The sequence below is a fragment of the Diachasma alloeum genome, unplaced genomic scaffold, assembly GCF_001412515.2.
Source record: "Diachasma alloeum isolate Michigan unplaced genomic scaffold, Dall2.0 Dall_scaffold_00181, whole genome shotgun sequence".
Classification (NCBI taxonomy): Eukaryota; Metazoa; Arthropoda; class Insecta; order Hymenoptera; family Braconidae; genus Diachasma; species Diachasma alloeum.
In genome coordinates, this window is record NW_021680347.1 from 875,102 (window position 1) to 898,088 (window position 22,987).

The 22,987-nt window shown below is 38.1% G+C and overlaps 1 protein-coding gene across 1 annotated transcript in view; it reads right to left on the bottom strand.

Annotated features, from left to right (window-relative positions):
- LOC107045959 overlaps positions 1-20,272 on the bottom strand; it is a 45,256-nt gene extending 24,984 nt beyond the window's left edge. The window contains exons 1-13 of the mRNA XM_029126676.1: positions 19,933-20,272; positions 17,601-17,785; positions 16,977-17,095; positions 16,691-16,901; positions 11,211-11,464; positions 10,568-11,120; positions 9,927-10,310; positions 9,731-9,787; positions 9,282-9,465; positions 7,612-7,839; positions 7,150-7,279; positions 2,356-2,501; positions 317-584 (exon numbers count right to left, since the gene is read on the bottom strand). Coding sequence (XP_028982509.1) covers positions 317-584; positions 2,356-2,501; positions 7,150-7,279; positions 7,612-7,839; positions 9,282-9,465; positions 9,731-9,787; positions 9,927-10,310; positions 10,568-11,120; positions 11,211-11,464; positions 16,691-16,901; positions 16,977-17,095; positions 17,601-17,785; positions 19,933-20,093 — 2,880 coding nt within the window. The 5' untranslated portion in view covers positions 20,094-20,272. The remainder of the gene's footprint in view (positions 1-316; positions 585-2,355; positions 2,502-7,149; positions 7,280-7,611; positions 7,840-9,281; positions 9,466-9,730; positions 9,788-9,926; positions 10,311-10,567; positions 11,121-11,210; positions 11,465-16,690; positions 16,902-16,976; positions 17,096-17,600; positions 17,786-19,932) is intronic.
- Positions 20,273-22,987: the final 2,715 nt, after the last annotated feature.

Consider the following 22,987-nt stretch of genomic DNA (forward strand, 5'->3'; position numbering starts at 1 on the left):
TCCCCACCCTGCCATCGTCAATAAGCTCTCAGTGAGAGAGTCTGTCGAGATGGAATGGCGAGTGGAAGAGAAGAAAGACCACCTAGAGTGGTAATGCTTTTCATAGTTCACTCAGAAATAAAGGGAAAAACCGCGGAAAAAAAACTCCAGAAAAAAGGGAAAATTGTAGTTCAGAGGGGGAGGGCATTTTCTTTGAACTATGAAAAGTGGTCTCTGCAAAGTATTCGAAGAAAATTGCACTATAGCTTCACTATTCCCGTTGAAATAAATGACCAAGGGAAAAACTCAATTATTTCCACGCCTGCCATTCACTTACTTGGAAGAGGTATGCATCCCCAAAAGCTGTACTCAGGCAGAATATGTGGTCCCTCTTGGGATGTTCGGGAATTGGTTGCATGATAGCACCATCGACAATAATGAGGTGCTTCGGTGCTGTCTCAACTGCTCTGATCTCGTGTGAATCACAGGGATAGAAGAGAAGTGTTGTACCCTTCAGACACACCCAGTAGCCCTTCCAACCCCGTTTTCGGGCCAATTCAATTTGATGCTTTTTACGTAGCAACCATTTCTTCACACTCAGAAACCTGAGACCCAGAAAATTGTGTGACGATTACTTCTACGATGTAAAATACAGTTTCGAATGTTTTTGCTTCCGAATGGAAGCCTTGTATTCGACCGATTTTTCGATTTTCTAATTTTGATTGCAAATGGTCTAGGATGTGATGAAACGTAAAAAAACGATGTTTTTAAGGTCATGTTTGTATGTATATATCCGACAACTTGGGTTTTTGGTGATTAATTTTTAGAAAAATCAACATAAATGCGATGATATTTGTAGATAAAAATCTGAAATTTTGACTCATTGTAGCTATTATTGAGTTCAACTTTGGTGCGTTGTTTCAGCCCGATCGGTCCAGTAGTTTCTGAGATATAACAACTTATTCAAATTTCGTTTTTCCTCAATATCTCAAAAATTACTGCACCGATTTCAATTTTTCTTCTTTCAAAATGCTCGTCTTGATGTACCCTTTAATAAAAAGTTTGGAAATATTGCTGTTTTCCCATTTTTTTGCTCGTATAATACTAAAGGTTGGTATTTTGGAGGGGCGCAATCGGCCGAGCGATTCCTGAAATATGAAACTTTTGTGTAAATATATTTCTTCAAATATTTCATGAACTACCTGACAGATTACAATTCAGTAGCGAAGTGGCAAAACGGTTTAAGTCGACTCATCTCCCAATTGAGTTTTTGAGGAATATTTCCGAATCTAAGGGAGATAGCGAAATTTTTGTAATTACATTTGTTGTAGCACTCAATCGGCTGTACAAAAAAGGTTATACAAAAATTTTGCTATCTCCCTTAGATTCCGAGATATTCATTAAAAACTGGTCAATAGTCAAAATTGACTTGTACCGTTTTACCACTTTGCTACTGAATTTTTTTCTCCAAAATAGTCGTCTCGATGGCTTATATCTAGATCAATCAAAATATGTATATATATCCGTTCATACAAAGTTTCCGAGATATTCCTGCATTTTCGTTTTTAATATGTTTTTATTCTTTTATGCACAATGTTTTGAGAGAAAATGAAAACAGCAAGTTGAAATTTGGTATCATTATACCTCTTACAATATTGAAGGTTGGTATTCTGGATGGGCTCAACCGGCCGAGTAGTTTCAGAAATATTGAATCTTTTGCATAAATCTGTTTCATTAAAAGGTTGAATACAGAGATGCAAATGCGTCACATGATCCGTCATATGACGGTCACATGACGAGGCGTTTATGACTGCTGTCACAATTCCCCCTCCCCTTCTGTGACCGTCACAACTTGTCACGAAAAAATGACAGTCATTTTTCATCTATATAGATGAAACTTTATTTTTTTCTCGGTCAATTTTCAGTTGAATTCCTTTTGTATTGGCCTAATCCGCATTTTGAAATGGAAATCACGTTTTTTTCCATCCATATAGATGAAACTATTTTGTTTTATTCATGACCGTCACAAATTGGAAATTAGTCATGACCGTCATTATGCAACTATATAGATGGTTTGACAACAATTTGGTTACAAATGATTTGTGACAATCATTTGTAGTTGGTAAATTTGTGCGTCACATGACCGTCATTTTTTGGTCATATGACGCGATCTAAAAAATGACGGTCATTTTGCATCTCCAGTTGAATATCTTCCTGTAGACACCCTGTAGCATGTGGTTATGCCTGTCGTAACCCTGTCACAAGGACAGTGGAATTGGTAGAAAAAAAAAGAAATGGACTAATAACGAAAAAAGTAACGATCACATGCCTCCTGTCGGATAGGCTCGAACCCCTGCTTGTTTTAATCCCACTTACCCAGCTTTACGTACTGCCCCAGTGCAATTGAAAGATGCTGCAGCAGTGCCAGTCTGCTTGGCCCTGTATGGTGAATTCATGACACTCTCACCGTCATCATCGTCGCTCACTGCTGTCGTCAATGACATCCGATCGTCATCCGACATCTGTCAAAACACAAAGGAAAGACAAAAAAAAACCTGTAGAGTAATTTCAGCTCTTCGAATGGAGTAGTTCACTAATAATGTACCTTCTTTGGACCCGTAAGCCCATTAATGACCCTAATCTCAGGATCGAAACAAATGACCTTTTTCAAAAATTCAGCATTGCAATCATCCGCCGTCAAGTGCGGATGATAATGACAATAACAGCTCTCCTTGAGTAGCTTCATATTCTTCTTCGAGGATCCGTTCATCTTGAACATTATTCCCTTCTTAGCCTGACTGAGACCATCAATATACCGATGTGCCCATGCACTCAACGCACCATTTATTATCTTCAATATCTTACTGTAATATCCCTCACTATCAATCTGATTGACTTTCTCCTCCACACTCTTGCAATTGAACCAGTAAAATTTCTTCGTATCATTGATATTGATAACACTTATTGTGTGACGTTTGCACAGGCAAAAGTAATTCTTGCACTGTCGTTTGTGGAGTGTTTTAAGATCCGTATATCCCTCGGAAAGACTACTGCCACTTGCACTCAGCAGATCTGGAAAACTAGACGCACCACCCAATCGCCATCCCTGATCTACCATACTTTGCCAAGACGAGACGTTTTGTAAAAAAAAAAACCAGCCTCCCCAATTGGAGATCCAAGAGAAGAGAGTGGGGAAAAATCGCCACTCACGTTAAAAACCAGGTGGACTCTGTGGACGAGCCATTATCACCAATGTATACATTCGTCTCGTTATATTGTCGACTTTTATCTCAGTCGTTGCTCCAAATTTTAGCAATTGTCTTCGATGACACTGGATGGATTCTTCGTCTCTCTGGGTTTTCATTATTGTCCTCGAGTCACTTGGCAACTTGGGTGTATGTGTGTCTCGGTTGATGATCGAAGGGAAAACGAACAACTGTCATATACATTATTTTTCTGATGTAGATATACTCTCTATGTACATTTATACACTGAATTGAATTGAAAATAGGCGCTGATTTGTACCCTGTAATCGCACAAAGAGTCGACGCAAGATTGTCCTGATTCAGGATGAAATCGGGCCCCCAAATTAATTCACCCTCCCTCGGTTTTGACAGACGTGTCCCTTCCTTTCTCTGATCACTCGAGAATTATGGACACAATCCCTCGGGGGACAGCTGGACGAATTAGCAGTGGGGATTCTTTTTTCTTTTTTAATGACTTTCTTTCAACCTTCACTCTCCATTGTTTATGGTGGGGTAATTTTGAAATAGTAGAACTGTTGGGATCAATTCCCACTGTACATTTCAAGTGCCTCTCGCATGATCAGACTCACAAGCGGTGAAAACTCTTTGATGGCAAATTTCAAGCCACAAATGACGAGTGTATACGTTACGTAAAGAGCAAATATCTTATAAGCTCTAAGCATCTTACAGTTTTCCCCCAATTATCTCGATGACTTTATTCGATACTTTGATTATTCTCTAATATTCTCTCAAATTACTCCATAATTTTATTATATCTCCAAAGTTAAAATTTTTCTATTATTTTGATCAATCGGTAAAGCTTCTGTATCCGTAATTGTATATAGAATATTTCTCTTGAATATCGAAACAGACTGTCCATATAAAAATAATTACACTCTTTTTAAAATGTTTTATTCCCTCTAATACTCTGTCTCAGTTTGTTATTTGTATTAATTATCTACTTCCCTTTCAACATCACCACCTCTAGTGAATAATACAATATTGCATATTAAGTGGATACAACAACTAACGGCTCATGAGTGTCAGTTTAACAAACTCCACAAGTGTTGAACCATGTCGATGTGCCAGATGAGGGGAAAATGGCACGTTATAGTATGATAGGAAGTTGTTGGCTAATAGGTGAAACGAGCCAATCGTTCTCTAGCCGGATGTTAGGGCGTTAAGTTCAAACAATCAACACATCCAATTTCTAATTTATCAACTATGAATTGTGGTCTATTCTCCTTGATAATGGCTTTTTTCACCAGCGTCTCTCTTCAATATCCAGGTACTAGGGCAATTTTATTACTTGCGTAGTTATTGAAAATGACAACCGCAATTTTGTAACATGGTTCATCTCCTCTCGTCCAATCTCCTCCGCATTATCATAAAATTAAACATTTATCTTCATATTTTGATTCAATAAGCGCCAATAGTGATGTCAACATATGGATAAAAGTGAATCACTCCGATAAATTCAAAACTCTCTCATCTAAACTTGTAAATATTTTTGTATCATCATTAATCACGATACTCTGTTTAATCAATCACACTAGTCATACATCACAGTAAACGTTTAAAATTTTATATCTCTATATATCATCGAATGTGCGCACAAATAATCTCAAGTCGGTGCATAGAGAGTGGTGTGGCTGTTGGTGCATGAACCATGTAAATCCTGCATCAAAGTATTTCAGTGTGTTGGTTGTTCGTCAACAAGAAACATGAGCGTTCCAATGCATCACTCACGAGAGCCAAACGGCGACTCACTGAGCCGCTCATTGGCTTTCATAGTTGATAAATTACTTCATTTATCCAGTCTCCTTGGTGTCACAAAAGGAAGTATTTCTTCACCTTCCAACTGTCTCTCTCCCCCTTCAACTCACCTATTAAATCTCCGTGTCTGACTAAATTAAATTCCCTACTACTTTAACCGTACTGTCAAGGTGAAAAACTAATGGTACTTGACTTGCTCAATGTCCCCCGGGGCACTACGCACGTCAGATGATAACGCTGAAGAAATGACAACGAACACCAAGTGCAGTGAGTGCAGAGTACGTTTAACAAACCGCGCCTGTCCGTAAAATAGTTTTGTATCCCCCTTTACAACCGGTAAAAGCGGGTTATAACGAACAGGGGAAAGCTCGATTTGTTTTCCCCTTGCAGCAGACCTCCAGACTGCGCTGATGGGAACTGGTGGAAATTGTGGAACTAGGTAGGCGAGCGGGATGGAAAGGAGGGGGTGGAAACAACACAGCGGGTTCCAAGTTCCTCCTCTGCGTACCACCACCTCCTCCACCAGTACCCTCCATCTCTCTTTGCTAAATCTCTCTCACTCGCTCCTCCGTGCTTTCATCCCACTATGAGAATCAATACTGGAGCCTGATGAGAGCTATGTCGACGTCCGCGAGGGCGCGCAAGCGAGAAGTACACAGGGCATTACATGAGACGAGGTGTTTTATTTTCCTTTTTTTTCTCTCTTCTTTTTGATGCAACGTACATCGCATGTGCATCGCGCATATTGGGAGGCTCCCCCCCCCCCGTTACATTCGTGTATAGACGATTCTACGGAGGGGCTGGTAGTCAATGCAAAAGAAACACTTGAAGAATATAGGGGGGTATAGGGTGTTTCGTTATCTATGCAGTAACAAGCAAGGACGTTATGCCCTGCGTACTCCATCGGCAATGCCATCCTCCTTTTTTCCCACCTATTTGCAGTGCAGGGGCGCCTGCTATACCTTTGGACGATGCATTTTTCACTGCAACACTCATCTTTTTCGTACTTTTTATTCCTCTTTTAGGCTCGGGAAATGTGCAATTGCTGGGGACGACCCCGACTATTAGCTGAGATATGCGTTTGCGCATGTACCTGTTGGCAGCCCAAGTTTTGCACCCTCTTTTTATGCGCCACTCGACTCAGAACAATCTTTTGTATTTGTAAAGCATAACAGAGCAAAACGGGTCATAGTATTTCGCGTTTTTTCTTTATTATTCGGCCTCTGTTTGATTTCCTCTTCCTAATTTTAGGGATTTATTATAGGGTTTAGGTTTTTATGTTTGTTTTGTTTTCGTGCATTAGAATCCCTTGAGAGTTGCTCGCCTGGGGCCAGTAAAGTTTAAATGGCAGGAAAAAAGTACTGAGGGGTAAATAAAAGAGGATTGGCATACAGGAGGATACGAGGGGCGAGAGAGAAGGGTGAGGGGTTTAAGTACGGGATTCTTAGTTCACTCTGATATAAAACTCGGTGCAGGGTCAGTAGGTTATCGATATTTGTCCTTGCCTCAGTTGTAAAAATAGAGTCACGGGGCCGGGACAACTGCCTCCGGTGGATTACGGTTGTTTAGAATTTTTTTTTATAAAATATATTCACTGTAAGCTCAAAATGATATTGAATTTGAAACTGTTAACTGGCTGGGAATTGGGCAGATGGGAAATCAAAAGCAATTTGATATTCGTCTGATGGTTGGAGATATAATTCATACGGTTGAGGGATTCGTGTCCCACCATTGCCGGCAGATTTGACGTTACGTAATGCTACTTTGAGTTGAAATGGGATAGTTCAAAGACTGCGAGTGAAAAACTCGCCAGAGAGACTTGAGTGTAATGCACTTCTTTTAAAATATATTCCCAACACTTTTTCTCCACTTTTTTCCCCTGCACTAAAGCACTAAATCTGTCCCAGAGGAATGAAATCTCAGGGAGGAACATTAGTAATGGAAATAAAATTGAAAATTATTCAAATGCAAAGGGAATATTGAAATTTTCACCTCGGCAACTTCAAGGGGATCATTCGGGCAACAACGATTCAATCATCGTCAAGTTATGCCACATGAGAGTTATCAAAATGGAATCTCTCTAACCAGATACTGTATAGCATGTCTTACTGTTGATAAGGTCAATGGCCCACTCGATATGCTAACTCACCTCTGACGAAGTCAAGTAGCACAGCCTTGAGTCAGTACTCTCCAGTGATGCTTGTTGCACTATACCGTATCTGCCTTCTCTATCGGACATGTAATCCGACCGCACACTGTCCTGTCTATCAAATGTTCCGCTGGAAAGAAGAAAAGAAGAAGAAAAATTGTTTGTTGGTTAAAGTAATTTTGCATCCAATTACCCAAAGTGCATGCTCAACTCTATTTCAGAATTGTTTTTTTTTAACAACTCAACTCTCTCCGAGACTTCAACATGAAACTAATTAATAAAACTAGTTTGAAGATTTCGAGTCTGTGGAAAAGTTTAGACCCTCTTCGCCCCAATTCTACTCTCTATGCCCATAAGCCCCTATTATTGACAGATGTCCAATATATTTTTATGAGTTTAAGAAACTTCGAAGTGAGTTTCTTTCTTACTCGTTTCAAAGCCCAAAAAAGTCGCTCAACTCACCGATGCTCCAGGGAGTCTGTTCTGTTGGACCTGTAACCACTGTCGTTGAGACTTCCCTCGTGACGCAGCGATGGTAGAGAATCCCAGGGGGAGTCTCGCCTGTGTCCACCGTAGCCAGGGTTTATGGAATTGGATTGGACTGAGCCCAGTGCGGAGCTGCCTGATTGCCATCCGTCCGAGTGGCGAAACCATTGGGCCCTGGCTGAACTTCCAATGCAGCTGGCACAACTGTGTCAACACATTTATTTCATTATCTATTGCTTCTTTAAAATAATATCAATGGTGTACGTCTGACGAAATCTAAGAGGAAATCGTAGTGCGAGACTCAAACGAGACTTTACTTTGAAGGGATCGCCTCGTCCTTGGTGAAAACGGGAACTTTTGGTCTCGCCACAGTCTCAAAAGAGGCAGTATCGGCTCTTCTCGTGATGACTCACAGTCAATTTATCTCATCTCGGTCTCAAGTTTCTTGTGCTCCTTCACTGCAAAGTCTCGGTCGTCTCGGCTCGGCCTTTTACACATAAAAAACGCAAAAAACTTAAAACCGAAATGAGATAAATTGACTGTGAGGCATCACGAAAAGAGCCGATACGGCCTCTTTTGAGACTGTGATGATACCAAAAGTTTCCGTCTTCACTAAGACCAAGACGATCCCTCCAAAGTAAAGTCTCATTTGAGTTTCGCGGACAGCTCTACGTAGTGTATTCACTAAGGGGACGGGGGTGGTTTGAACATGAACGGGGACTTCTGAACGTGAAAGTCCTAAATCACTGAACGGACCCATCGAGCGATTTTTGATACATGATGAGACATCGGAAAAGTAGCAAAATGTTGTTCTTCATGTTGAGATCCAAGTTCAGAGTTTTCAACTTAAAAACGCTCCTCGCACCGCAATTTTCATCCGATTGGAGCTTTTTTTGGTATTCGTTAAACGCGGAAAAACATCGAGTATTCGTTCTTTTAAAGCTTAGATAGATTATGAGCAAATTTTTGGTTTTCATCACGTTTAAAAAATGATTGTGGATTGAGATGGCACGTAAGGGGTGTTCAAGACACAAATGAGAGGTTGATGAAAAATGAATTTGTGTTTTTTAGTCATTATGAGAAAAACAAGCAAAGATTAATTCTGAAAAAATAATTTTTTCGTATTCTAGTCAATATTAAAAAAAATTGATACCGGTTTTATTCTTTCAAGTCTAGAGAACATTAAAAAATAGTATTTTTCGATACAGTGACGACGCATATTTTTTGTTACGACATTCGTGAGCGGCTTTTTGCACGCGCGGCGTGCGTGAAACGAGGCTTTACGAATTGAGTGCCAAAAAAAAAGTTTAAATCGGTGAAAAATTGTGGAAAACCAAGGACTTTCAAGTTTTATTGAGGTCCTTCCTTCAAGGAATTCACTTGGAAATTGCAGTTTTTCTGGGCGATTCTCTAGATATAAATCACATCTCCCAGAAAAAAAACGAAAAGTCTGATCATTTTGTACAATTCTGATGTTTTCGCCATGAAGTTTCTGCCGAGAAATTCCATGGAAAAGTCTAGATGTTTTCAAATCAGATGTCGATCTGTTAGATTTTTCGAACAGAATTTCCTACAAAATGGACTGCGATGTCCTCTTGGTTTTATTCAAACATTAAAAAATTCATGATAAAATGTGCAACACTTACTTTGCGTCATACTTGGAGTTATAATCACTGAGATATCCACGTTCCCTCTCAGCCTCGCGATCCCTCTTCTCTCTTATAATTTCATTTCTATCGCTGTAATAACCATCCCGATCCTTGCTGTTCTGTCTCTCATTGCAATAACGATAAGACAGTGGTAATGTCGATGATTTATTAGAATTTGAGCCTATATTGCACGAAAAATTTCCATCATCATTAGTATTAATGACTTGTATCTCTTCATCTTCATTTTTAAAATCAAACAATACAGTCTTTTGAAAACGTCCAACTAGTTTCCAAGCGTCACGCGATGGCGACTCGAATGACAAGTACCAAGAGGCGATACTTTGTCGACGACGAAAGCTCATTATCGGTGGTTAAACTAATTACCACCTCGTCTATGATAAATATTGTACAGGATTGGAAGAATAATGGTTTTTTAATATACTCACGCCTGCGCGATGCATGCGGTGTGCGTTGTACATTAAGTGGGATGTTCTCGGCAAATTCTGCAAGTAATTAATCGATCCAGTTTATTATTAAGCGAAGGTTTTCTTTATTAGTACGAAAATTATAAATGCTAAAAAGTAGCGGCTGAAGGTGACAAGCCCTTTCCATCAAAAATCATAAATGTCATGAGATAATCACCCAAGTTCTCCATACTCTGGGTAAGCAGTGCCTCAAAAGTATGAAGACTGTAACTCTCAGCATCCATTCCCTTGGCCAATGTATTCCTGAGATGCATCTCATACTCCAGAAGCAAACGACTCGATGGACTGCCAGGTGTTGAGGCCGACTGCATGTTCTGCTGGTGATGATGCTGCTGTTGCTGATGATGATGATGATAAGGTTGGCCCGAATTGTAACGACGACTGTTGCAGTGATTCGGCTGTTCCATATCTGAATTGCCATTTGATGAGCTTGGCGTTGTAGCATAGCACTGATTGTCGAAGATAACGTTGTCTGACGGTGGGGAAATATCACCTGCGCACCGATTACGTTCCAAATCTAAGTACATCCTGCCTCTGCCGCCTAAGACAGAGCAGATGATTGCTACGTGCAAATACATGAAGAGAGAATTGGTGCAACGGGTTGTGGTGATGAATGAAGAGGCTCTACACTTGTTTCTAATGATCGCATGAATTATGGATTTGTGAATAATGATGATGGGACAAATTTTCGTGAAGGTTACTAGACTATGCATTCATGCTAATGAGTCATCAAACTTCTAAAGCTGTTAGGCAAGCAAAATAATTGAACAAACAGGATGAAAATCACGGCAATTATACCAGTATAGTGGCGTCCCATATCGTGAACACTCCGTGACCCCTGGAACTTGTTGTTGTAGGGACTTCTGTATGGGTGAGCATAATTCTCATTCTCCGCTTCAGAGGGTATATACTTCTGATTGTTGTTATTGGGGTGATAATGATAGGGATGATGACTGTGACGTTTTCTCGTCATCTCTGGTGATGTTGCTGGACTATCGATACTTGACATTGGTTTGAGCATACGTTTCAGTGTATTTGGATCAAGGCTTATACCACCATTCTGAGCATTCTCGATTCTCATGTCGTCTGTACTCTTACTCTTAGATTTTCTACTGTGATTGTTATTGACAATGTTGAAGATATTACCATTTTGCATTTCTAGCTCGGTATAATCGGCTGATTTAGTGTGATGAAGTTGCTCTTTGCGATGGGACTTACTGCTGTGGAGGGTGCCACCTGCCTGGGTGCCCTCGGATTTTAGGCTTTCACCACCATTCTGGGTGGCACTGTCCTGACGTTTTATTCCCTTTTGGGGGGAAATCGAGGTGCCTTTGTCGTCTGGACTGTCGATCTGCGGATCAATTAGGGGTTTAGTAGTTTCAATCGTTGGTGGGAGATTCATTTAAATTGTGGTGATTGTTTACGACCGATAATAATGTACCTGGGAACCCACCGTTGCTGTGCCAATGCCGATGTTGGCGGTTTTTGGTGTTGTTTGACAAGTTTCATTCTGCTTGTCTTTGCCAATGTGTTTGCATGAGTCACCAGATTTCGATGCTTTGCCCGGTGTATCACCGGTATTATTGACATTATCGTAAAGCGATGCACTCGATGTTGCTGGTGCTATCTTGTCACGTCCAGGCGTCATCTCCATTTCTGAGGTGCGGTTCATGGTTCTAGGTAGTGTTGATGCGCCTGCGCATAGTTTATCATTAATTAATTGTCAATAAATAAACGACCCAAAAAATTATTCAATGAAAATATCGTGGAGGTGGGTTTTTTGTGGGATTTTTTTTTGGCGGGGAGAATGAGTTTGCATTCATTTACATCGCTTTGTGCTGGTGTTTTCCCGGTACAGGGTCACCTGTTTTTTTTTAATTTGGCATTCCGATCATTGTGATTGAATTGTATGGCTGGGGAATAATTGTTGGGACAAGTTTTTCAATCAATCAAGGGATTTTCATTGATTTTTTTCACTGATTCAGGTTTTTGGTTCAAAATTCATGAAAATTCGATTTGTAGGGGAATTTATGATAAAGTGGAATTTCATTTTCAAAGGGCATTGGATAGGATAATTTCGTTAGAATTTTGTTATCCATCGAAGCCATGGAGATATTGAAATTGCTTTTTGGACTATAAATACTAAAAAACCATAAATTATTAGGGGTTGTTGTAAGCTCTGGGATTAATTCAGAAGTTTCTAGAAATTTCAAGAAAGTTTCAGAACCATTTGCGATACGCTAGAAAAAATGATCGAAACTTGGAAAATTGGAGAGTTTCTAAACAATTCGCGAAGTTCCCAGAAGATTCTGAAGCGCTTTATAACTTTCCAGAACGTTTCATCATTTCCTGGCCAAATGGACATCTCAAATTATATGAAGTATGATTACTTGTAATTCAATGAAAATCTGACAAAGACTTGGGTGGATTTCTAAGGATCCTTTATTGGGAATTTCAAAAGAAAATTATTGACTGTATTAAAATATTTTTTTCGTATTCTATTCAGTAATAAAAAAAAATAAATACCCAATTTTATGTTTTCGAGTCTAGACAACATTAAGCACTAGATTGGTCACCATATGAGGGAAACCCCCCCACGTGTCGGTTTTCTTTAATTACAATTGACTGGCTAATGGGAAAAATTCAAAAAAATTTGACTTTGTCAATTGAAGTGTCTAAAGAATTATAGTAGTTTTTAGAATAACATGTTTCCCGAAATTCCTAAAAAAAAGACAAATTATTGCGAACAGATGAATTATTTTTTCCCATGTTAAATGAAACAGTCCGCTATACGACGTTGCCAGGAACTCGCTAAACCTGCCCGGGCAGTGTCGTGTGAATTCGGCAACGCTCGACCCTAAATAACACGGCGGGGAATCCCCGCGGAGGTGACCAGAGTCGGAGGGTCGCGTTTGGTAATCAGACTAAGATTAAAAAGAAGAGTTTAATTGGTAAAATCGGTGGAAAATTGTGAAAAACCAAGGACTTTCAAGTTTCAGTGCGGTACTCTCTCAAGGAATTCAGTTGGAATTTGCAGTTTTTCTGGGCGATTCACTAGATATAAATCATATCTTCCAGAAAGAAATCACAAACTCTTTGATCATTTTTACAATTGTAATGTTTGCTGTATAAAGTTTCTGCCGAGAAATTCCATGTAAAAGTATTAATGTTTCCAAATCGCATGCCCATTTCTTAGATTTTTCAAATAGAATATTAAAAAAATTTCTTTTTAATTTTATTTATTTATTTAGATGCACGTTTTATTAAACGAAAAACGGGCATCTAAAATTATATGAAGTACAATTACTTGCAATTCAATGAAAATCTGAAAAAGGCCTGGGCGGATTTCTAAGGATCCTCTAAACTGTTAGAAAAAAAAATGAAATTTCATGGACAGTTGACTACCAATTTTCAGGGCATAAAGACGAGAATTCCTTAATTCATTTGAATTTCCAATCTAATATGAATATTCAGTGTCAAATTCCATTACAAAATTTCATGATTTTTCCCCCTACATCGTATTTAGGGTCACTGTCCTGAAAATTCAAGAATATATTTACCAGAATTTTCTGGTTTTCTATTCATTGTCAGGGACAAATGGAACATAAATTTACAGTTCTGTTTGATTTTTCCACGAAATTCTGAATTTTCAATGACAAGATTTCCTGAAATTACAGTGAAAAATCAAAAATTTTTATCAGTGTATTGGGATTTTAATTTTCAAAGAAAAGTATTAACTATATTGGATATTTCTCCGTGTACGAAAGAACAACTTCGATACATATCTGTGATATTTGTGCATCTAGGTGAAAATGAATTTGAAAACCCGTGAAGTTTTCGTTGAACAAAGAAGACTATTATTGATAGAAACTCTGAGAGATGTTTGGAATTCATATAAAAACACGGAAATGACGCTTGGATTCTGCAAATCCCACATTTTCGTACGGACGTGGGTATTTTTCAGGGAGAGTAATGGCAAAGTGAGATGGTACATTGAACGCGATCACGAAAATGGTACAGTAGGAATTATGACTGCTGGAGGAAAAATGGAGCTCTGGGTTTTATTTGAGACTTAGCGAATGTAGATCATTCCCGTAACACCATTTTTGAGAAATCAATGTGGATTTGGTTGGAGGTACACGTCACACATTCAAACTTGAGTTAACGGGCACAAACACAATGAGTGAGAATTGCTCCATGACAATGGGTAATTACTTTTTCGAGATCGGCTGTCAAAACTGGAGGGTTTCCTCGGGATATTTTGAATGAAACTTTGTGATGACGTGCTCATTGAATATGCCGTGATCAATTTAGAATGAAACAATACATTCAATTAATCACGATCAAACGGAACTGACCTCGCTGTGTCAATCCTGTTCATCCTTTTTTTACATTGAATTGATAGACTAATTTTTCAAGCACTGACCTAAGAATATTTCCAGTGCAATCTTTCTACGATAGTTTCCAGTAATGGAGTGATGAAACGTAACTCGATTTATCGCATGTAAATTCACTGATTATTTAGATAATGCACAGATTCAGAAGAACAAGTCAACTGATTTCTTTCTGGCCAGGAACCTTCTTAAGGATATTGGAGCTTCTTTTTTCGTTTAGATTCAAACGTGTTCAATCATTAAATTTGTCAATTAAATTGCGTGCAAAAAATTCAGTAGCGAAGCGCTAAAACGGTTCAAGTCGACTTAGCTCACTAAGGGAGATAACGAAATTTTTTCAACATTTTTTGTAGAGCGAATTGGGGGCAACAAAAAAGGTTATGACAAAAATCTCAGTATCTCCGCTAGATTTAGAGATATTCATTGAAAACTGGCTAACAGTTAAAATCTACTTAAACCGTTTTACCGCTTCGCTACTGTAAAAAATTTAAAAAAAAATCATGAATATTCAATGTCATTCAAATTACATTTTCCACAGAATTATGATTTTTTTTAACATTCGTTGTTTATAACTAAATAATTGAAATTGTTTAAAGAAAGTGCTCGTAGTTTTCAAAAATTTCAATTTTTAAATTATTTCAACACTTTTTCTCTAAAAGTAAACTTTGTAATTTTTTTTTTCAGATTTTTGAAATGTTTTCTATCGGTTCAATACCAAGATTCAAATTCAGACCTGTAAAGTTTAAATAATAAAATCATTGTAAAACGTCCGGAAACTTAGACCCCAATGTGGCTCAAATAAAAGCTCTGATGTTCGGTTACAAAAGTAGAAGAGCATTTCGCTGGAGAAAAAATGGCCAAAGTACTTGGATATCCTTAACTACAAAAAACAAAGTCTCCTAACATATTTTCCTACACAAAAAATTCCCTTCAAATTTACTGGACGCGTATGAACCGGGTAATATTGGCAACAACGAGAGAATGTGAAAGAATTTGAAAGGCAAAAAACGGTGTTTTTATGAACTCTTCAAGCAGAGGAGTAATTTCGGTGCAGAAAAAAATACCAGAAAAATTACCGCACTCACATCGTAAACCGGGTTCAAATGGCTCTGCGGGGCGAAATTTATCACGAAGAGTAGGAAACACTACTGTCCTCTCAGGATTTTTTCCGCCAGACTAATTTAACTTTTCACGAACATCTCAGCAAAATTTCTCATACAACACGATAAAATGAAGGGGACTCTGGCTTTTCACATAAAATCTATGAAATATTACCGCTGTCATAGAAAATATTCTGTTCATACGAAATTTTTTACCAGATTGGCAATGAATTTTCACGGGATTTTTACTGAATTTAGACTGTGTTACCACCAGATTTTATCCAGTGCTGAGAGATTGAATCCACTTTACTAAAAGGGACTATAATTTTTCTCTGGATTTGAAGGCAAAAAATCTCGTATTTTGTTGTCCGAGTAGTGCTTTCGCCCTCGATCTTTGCTTATATCCAGTATTTTTTTTATTCAGCCTAATATCTCCCGATTCACATTATTTCATCGATAATTTTCGGTATTCTCTTTCCTCTAGGCAAATTTACTCATCAAGAACAGAAGTTTTTTTATAAAAACAATTGCCTTCATCATTATGATAATATACATATTTTTGCTAATAAATGAGCATAATAATTAATTCCATCTTATTATATTCGAATTAAATTATATTTATTCTTTAATCAGTCGTGTTTGATTTTTAACTCATTTACAGTTACTACAGAAAACGGTATTGAAAAAACTTTTTTCCATGTATAATAGAATATAATATAAAAAGGAAAACTGCAAAAACCATTGCATGAATCGAACCAACAAATATAGATATCGTTATCATCTGCAAAATCAGACAAAGTGGTATTGCACTGAATATTTCAAGCTACGATTGAATCAATTTGAAATTGATTCAATGGTAACTTAAAATAAAAAACATTCAAAAATATTACCGGAAAACCGATTGTTTAAATGAAATTTTCGAAAATTATTCTCTGAAAAGGAACAGAAAATATTCCTATCACCTTCATCTTCGAATTCAGTCAAAAGAACATTCAAACAATTTTTTTCACCCCCATTGAATGAATTTAACATTGTTTTCAGTCATCGTCAGACAACAGATTAAGAAAAAGAAAAAAAAATTCAAAAAATTACTCTATGAATTGAATTTCACTTAATGTCAATGGATTCAAGGTTCAAGGATACTTACATTTGAAAAATAATATTAAATTCGATAGATTCATTAGCGAACATTTAACCGAAAACTTTATCACACACACACATACATACGGATAGGATCTAAAAATCGAGTTTTCGGACTTTTAGGATCATAATGGATCAATATAACGCGATAAATCCAAAACTTGAAATTTAACGATTACCAAGCTTTCATTCGGAAGCAAAAAAGTCCGTTATGCAACTTATTTCAATTCACCACTCCACCACTCACTTATGGAATAGAATATCAATAAATGTAAAGGATATCCTACCATGGGATATAAATCTTTGATCTCGAGTGCGAAGCCTAGCAAATTGCTCCGGTGGCATACAAGTGCACTGTGGTGCTTTAGATCTACTCGGTGATGCTGGTGTTGACAGTGGCTTTATACGTGGTTTGACCTTTTGCTTATTGGGTGGTTCGCTCGGTAGCTTGAGGGAGTAAGATGAGGTCGCTTTCCTCGGTGTCTTGGTTGAGGGTGACTGGTGAACAAAATGCCAAAGATAAAATGCCAATCATTGAACCTTTATGAATGTCAATGAATATACGTCACTTACACAGCAGTCTTTGAACTGTTTAGCATCAATGGGTGATGTAAAGTTGAGACCCCACGTGTCATTGGTCATCGTGTCCTTCCAGTAGATGAAGCACTCCGATGCCTGGCCAATTCTTGTACCTTTAAATGAAGAAAAGGATCAGAAAATTCATCACATTTTTCCGGGACTTAACTGGAAACACGTCTTATCGTTAATTAATCCAATTAATTTCTATACAATAAAAGTTTTAGCTAAAGTGAATGGATCGCCTCGAATTGCCACCGGGAAATTTACTGAAATACCATGAATAATGTAAATGAAAATCCGCTATATATTATAAATAATGCAATCTAAATTGAAATACATTATTCATTGGATTTAGCTTCTAACTTCGTTCTCCGAGTAATCAGAATGGATATCCCAAACTGGTGGAATATTCCACTGAAAATGAAAAAAAATCCATCATAGTCACATTGAAAAATCCATTTCTTTCAAACAAGAAGGCAAAGAAATGAAATTTCCTATTTCAGTTGAATGCTTCATTACGTTCTATTCAACCAAACATTTTTTCCTTCCCCCTTTACTCAAATAAATGATACTTCCAGATGCACAGAATAGTTCTTGAATGAAATGAAATTCATTTACCTGGCTGCACCAGTCGTACATCCAGAATTTTATCAACCTGGCTATTGTAGGCGGTGATATGGAAGACCAATTCAGGTGAATCCTGGAGACAACGTATGTTGACAGGGACAAGATCCTCGGAGACTTGTTGCCACTTGACAGTACCAGTACCACTGGCACTCACATGAAAAACTTCAGCCCATAGTCTAAAAATACTCATTATTATGTCATCATTGGTATCAACAACAATTGAATCAAATTGATACAAATGATCATATTGCGTGAATGTGCAATGAGAAATGGAGAATGGAGAGTGCCATGCTGAAAGCATCAGCATTTAGTTGATTCTATAAATAACTAATGCTACCAACTATTCGGCCAAAAGCGGTGAGTGTAGGGCTGTAAAGAAAAGCACGAGGAAGCGTGTGAAAACATCTGTACTCGCAGAATCTTCCTCTCCCTCTCTCTTTTTTTTTTCACTGTTTGAGGACGTTTTTTTCCGAGTGAACGAGCACATGCGTAAAACAATGGGGCAAGCAAAACCGGGAAAAATGATAAAGAATATATAGGCGCATGAGAGCAAATGGCAGTGAGTGTTATTTTTTACTTTTTCCTCTTCTTTTAAAAAATGCAAGAGTATCTTTGATATCAAAGGATTACTCGAAAAAATCTTTCAGCATCCAGTTGAAAATTCTCGTCAACTCAATGGTTTCAGGTAAAAGAAAAAAGACGTAGAGTACATGGAAATCCATAGTCGGATACATACGTATACTTTATCTCAATTGGCGTACAACAAAGTCATAGAGAGCATGTGGAAGTGGATAAAATGAAGAAATACACAGAGATACACGTGGACATGGGGCGACAGAGATATTGTTATCACTCTGACAGACAAAAATAATTTTATCAAGAGAAATTTAGTTGAATCAACTATTATTTGGTTGTTAATTTTCAAATAAACATGATTTCATAGTGAATATCAGTTATCTCTTCTTGAGATACATTTGATTGGGAGAAATCGAACTTCTCTAGAATTGAAGTTCCTTTTGTTTGTCGCAATAATGAGAGTTTTTGATTTCCTTATAACCAAAAATTTTCTAACTCCAGAAATTCGTTGGTTTACTCAAAAATCAAAATTCAGTAGCGAAGTGGTAAACCGGCTTAAGTCGACTTATCTCCTAGTTGAGTTTTTGAAGAATACTTTCGAATCTAATGGAGATAGCGAAATTTTCATAATTACATTTGTTGTAGCTCTCAATCGGCTCTACAAAAAAGATCTTATCAAAAATTTTCTCCCTTAGATTCCGAGATATTCATTGAAAACTGGTCAACACTCAAAATTGACTTGTACCGTTTTACCACTTCGCTACTGAATTATTCTCATGACTAAATACGTTATCTCAATCGACACGATCATACGTTGTTCCAAGTAAATTATAATTGAAGTGAGCATTTCGTATGTCGAATCAGAATGATTATTGTTACGCGGAAAAAACTTTGAGATTGTAGTAAGATGTCGTTGAGTTGAAGGAAGTTTGTATTTATTAACTAAAGAATGGCATTAGTTTGCAATAACAGAATCACAAATTAAGGCAATTCTACACAAATTTGGATATCACAAATTTCGTTCAATGTGATGTACGGAAAGCTCAATTTAAACATCGGCTTCATTGGAGAAAACAACATTCAATTGATTCCTCAATGTAATCAACTCCTAGGTACGAATGTTTGATTAATAATTAGCGAAGCGGTAAACCGGTTCAAGTCGACTTAGCTCTTCGCTGAGTTTTCCAGGAATATCTCCGAATCGAAGAAAAATGACGGAATTTTCATCATAACCTTTTTATTAGCTCTCAATTCGCTCTACAAAAAAGGTTATTACAAAAAAATGGCTATCTCCCTTAGGTTCCGACATATTCATTAAAAACTGACCATTAGTCGAAATTAACTTAAACCGGTTTACCGCTTCGCTACTGAATTCATGAAAGTAGAAAATTTCTCGACTGGAGATTATATTGGATTAAAAACAAATAGAACTTTTCCATTTTTGTGGTGAATACATGTGACTTGACGCCAAGGAGTGCTTTATTTGATTCAAGTAAATGTATCTCAAGAAGAAATAGTTGATATTCACCGTAAGATCTTATTTATGTGAAATTGGTTCAAGTATATAATACTTGCTCCAAGAAAACAACATCTCAATAAAAATGATTTTTTCTACCAATGCAGTTGATCGGTTTATGAAATTATTTTATCAGTTTGACAGTAGAAGTTAGAGGTGGGCAAGGGGGTAAAGAATAACTCTAGAGTGTATGATAAAATGAAATGGCTGAATGGCAATGGTTTTGCGCACCTCTTCTTCTCTATTCCGCACCTGAGCAAAGGGCCCGAGTCACTCCTGTGACTACCACCGCCCACTCCACCCCTTCCGCCAGTCTGCCATGGTGAATCCTCGTCCCGATAGCCCCTTTTCGATAGTGGTGCACAACTGCAGGCTGAGAGCTTATTGCCCATGTTTTTTACTCCTCACTCCTTATTTAAATAATTACTTTTTTGGCTGCTGAACGTGCAATTGAGTTTTCGTTGAATTTTCAACGTTATTTTGTTGACTTATTTCGTCCTCTACATCAGTCTACTTTCATCTCTGCGATATTTTCCTTCTCCCTAAATCTCTTTATCTTTTTATCTCTCTCTCTCACTCTCTTTGACACAATTTTTTGGCCCAGTTATTTCTTTGGTCTGTTATTTCTTGGCTTTTTTTACTTTGGCACTGACTTGAGAAGTGTACTTGAATTGTTTTATTTATTTTTGTGATTTTCTTACTCGTTCTTTTTCGTCGTTTAAAATTCTTCTTCTTTTCTTAAGGAAGCACTGGAATAGCATAGAGGAGAATTCAATTATGATTCTCCAATCATAGAGTATAGAGGGGAGGTATCCATTATTGTCACATCATTGCTGGCGACTGGTGGTTATCAGCTCCTCCATGGTATCATCACTGTGGACACACCATTTTCGGAAAATCAGGTCAAACAGTGTCAAAAGTTCATTAAGGTTTAGCCATTAATCAATCGACTCAATTCATCATTCTATACTATGAATTTAATACGATATTTATCAGAATTTCAATGAATCCTGATAGATATCATTCTCTCCCGGAATTATTGGAAAATTAAATTAGTCCATTATCTGGGAGGAGGTGAATGATTGATTGTGGCTGCAAGGAGCATGGAATTCTTTGAGGGGGACTGAGTGAAGGAGGCAAGTCGAGTGGACAGCCGTGTTATTTTTTTTTCCCAGGTTTGCCAGAGGCTACGGTCAATGAAGGCCCGTAGTAGTAACGCCCAGTAGTATACAGCCCACCTACTCACCCCTCACAGTGAACATACATAAAAAAAATCCACTTCCCACAGAAAGCCATACCTCGAATTAGAAAAAAATGTCTGACCTACATTTCCCCATTTTTGTCCCCCGCACCGCAGATTTTCATGTCGGAAATGCCAGTGGAAAATCCATCGATAGTTCAGACACCAAACTCAAACTATTCCAATAAATCTTGGAAAATATATTAGTACGCGTGAATGAGAGTCAGGGAAGAGGAAGTGGAAGAAGAGGAGAGGTGAAAGATCAGAGAAATGAGAGAGTCAGAGGCAATGAGGAAATTGATAGAGAAAGAAAAATTCAGTGGGATAAAAAAGATCATGAAATGACAATGGCCATGGCGCTGGTGATAATGAGACTTTGAGCGGAAGCGAATCAGTCGGTGCCAGACACTTAGGTATATTTACAACGGATACTTCAATCAAGGAATATCATTTCCGAAGCCCTCTCGGTGTGATCGAGTGAAATTGCATCCCCAATGGTAGATTCGACCAATACCGCCATTGCTATCGTGTATGTGAATCCTTACAACTCCACATCGCGACTTTACCTTGGACTGAACGTGACATTCTAATCGAAAAAAAGAATTTCGAATGATGGCATTGAAGTAAATAACAGCACAGCAAAAACTAATGTCTGAATTTCGCGCACCTTTTGTACACATTTTTCAGACAATAAAAAAAGTTTGAATAAAATGAAGAATTGTCTAAATTTCAGACATGAATTAAGATGTTTAGGCACCTGTTCGCCTGAAATTCGGACAAATTTTCATTTTATTCAGACGTTTTTTAGTGTCTGAAAAATGTTTACAAAAGATGGGTAAAACTCAGACATTCGTTTTTGCTGTGAAGTTCGTCGATTTTCCATTTTAACAATCAAATTCAATATTTTTGGACTCTGTGCAGAATATTAAATGAAGATTGCTATTTCATACTCATTTGACTATCAAAGAGTTTCCTGAATTTATCATACAGTTATCTAGTGCAAGCAAACAGAACGAGCCTTCATGACGTTGAAAATTTACATGTCATTATCTCCTCATATTTCTCGGATAAAAGGGATGGATTTAATTGGATGGATGTTATTTCAGCCGGAATATAGGGGCTACCGGAATTCCCCTATCTCTGAAAATTACATGTTTCATGAATCACCGACATTGTGTTACCAGAATTGAATAGAGAATTTCTCCACAGTGTGTAATATTTATTCTATAAATCTTCCACCTCTACCAAGAATAAATCCCAATGAATATTCATTGAACATTATTGCCTACTAAATTTCACAGCAATGTACAGCCTTGATTGAACAGCTACCCCTGAATTTCATTGCAAAAATACCCTCTGTAACATTCTGTGAGCCTTTGCCGCTGCGTCCCATGGACAAAAAAAAGTCCAACTAAAATAAACAAGTTCGAAGCCAGGATACAGTCAGGACTCTCGCACACGTACGTTATACACAATCTATACAAATGCGGTTGAGGGAGTGGAAGTGGGGTGGGGCACCTCTCTCGTGCACATACGGGGTTTATGTACGTCTAGTTGTGCGGTGGTGTTATATCCCCTTTTTCCCACCCAGGTGGTGTGGGGCGAGGCTGTGTATACCCTCCCCTCGGTAGAGGGCACGAGCCCGAAAGCCTGCTACCACACACACACACACACACACAGTGTCAGAAAAAAAAATCATTTGGTTGGAATTCAGGTCGAAGTTGCAAGTCAAGACACAAAAATTGCCCCATTTTCCGCCCCTCCCCCAATCACATATGGAGGGATTAACCCTCGAGTACACTATTCCCAGCGGATAACAAACGCAGAATGGAGAACAAGTGGAGTGAATTTCATTCGCAAAATCCCAGGAGATGCACAAGCAGATGGATGTTGGCTGTAAATTAGCTGGGCCCTGGATGATACGCGTGGGTTAAACAAGCTTTCTAAACGCTATATCGATCCCCACCGATGCGTTCACCTGTCGCCCTCGTCCCTGTGAATAATTCATTCCGCCCTATTGCAATTAATCCCCCCTCCCCCCCCCCC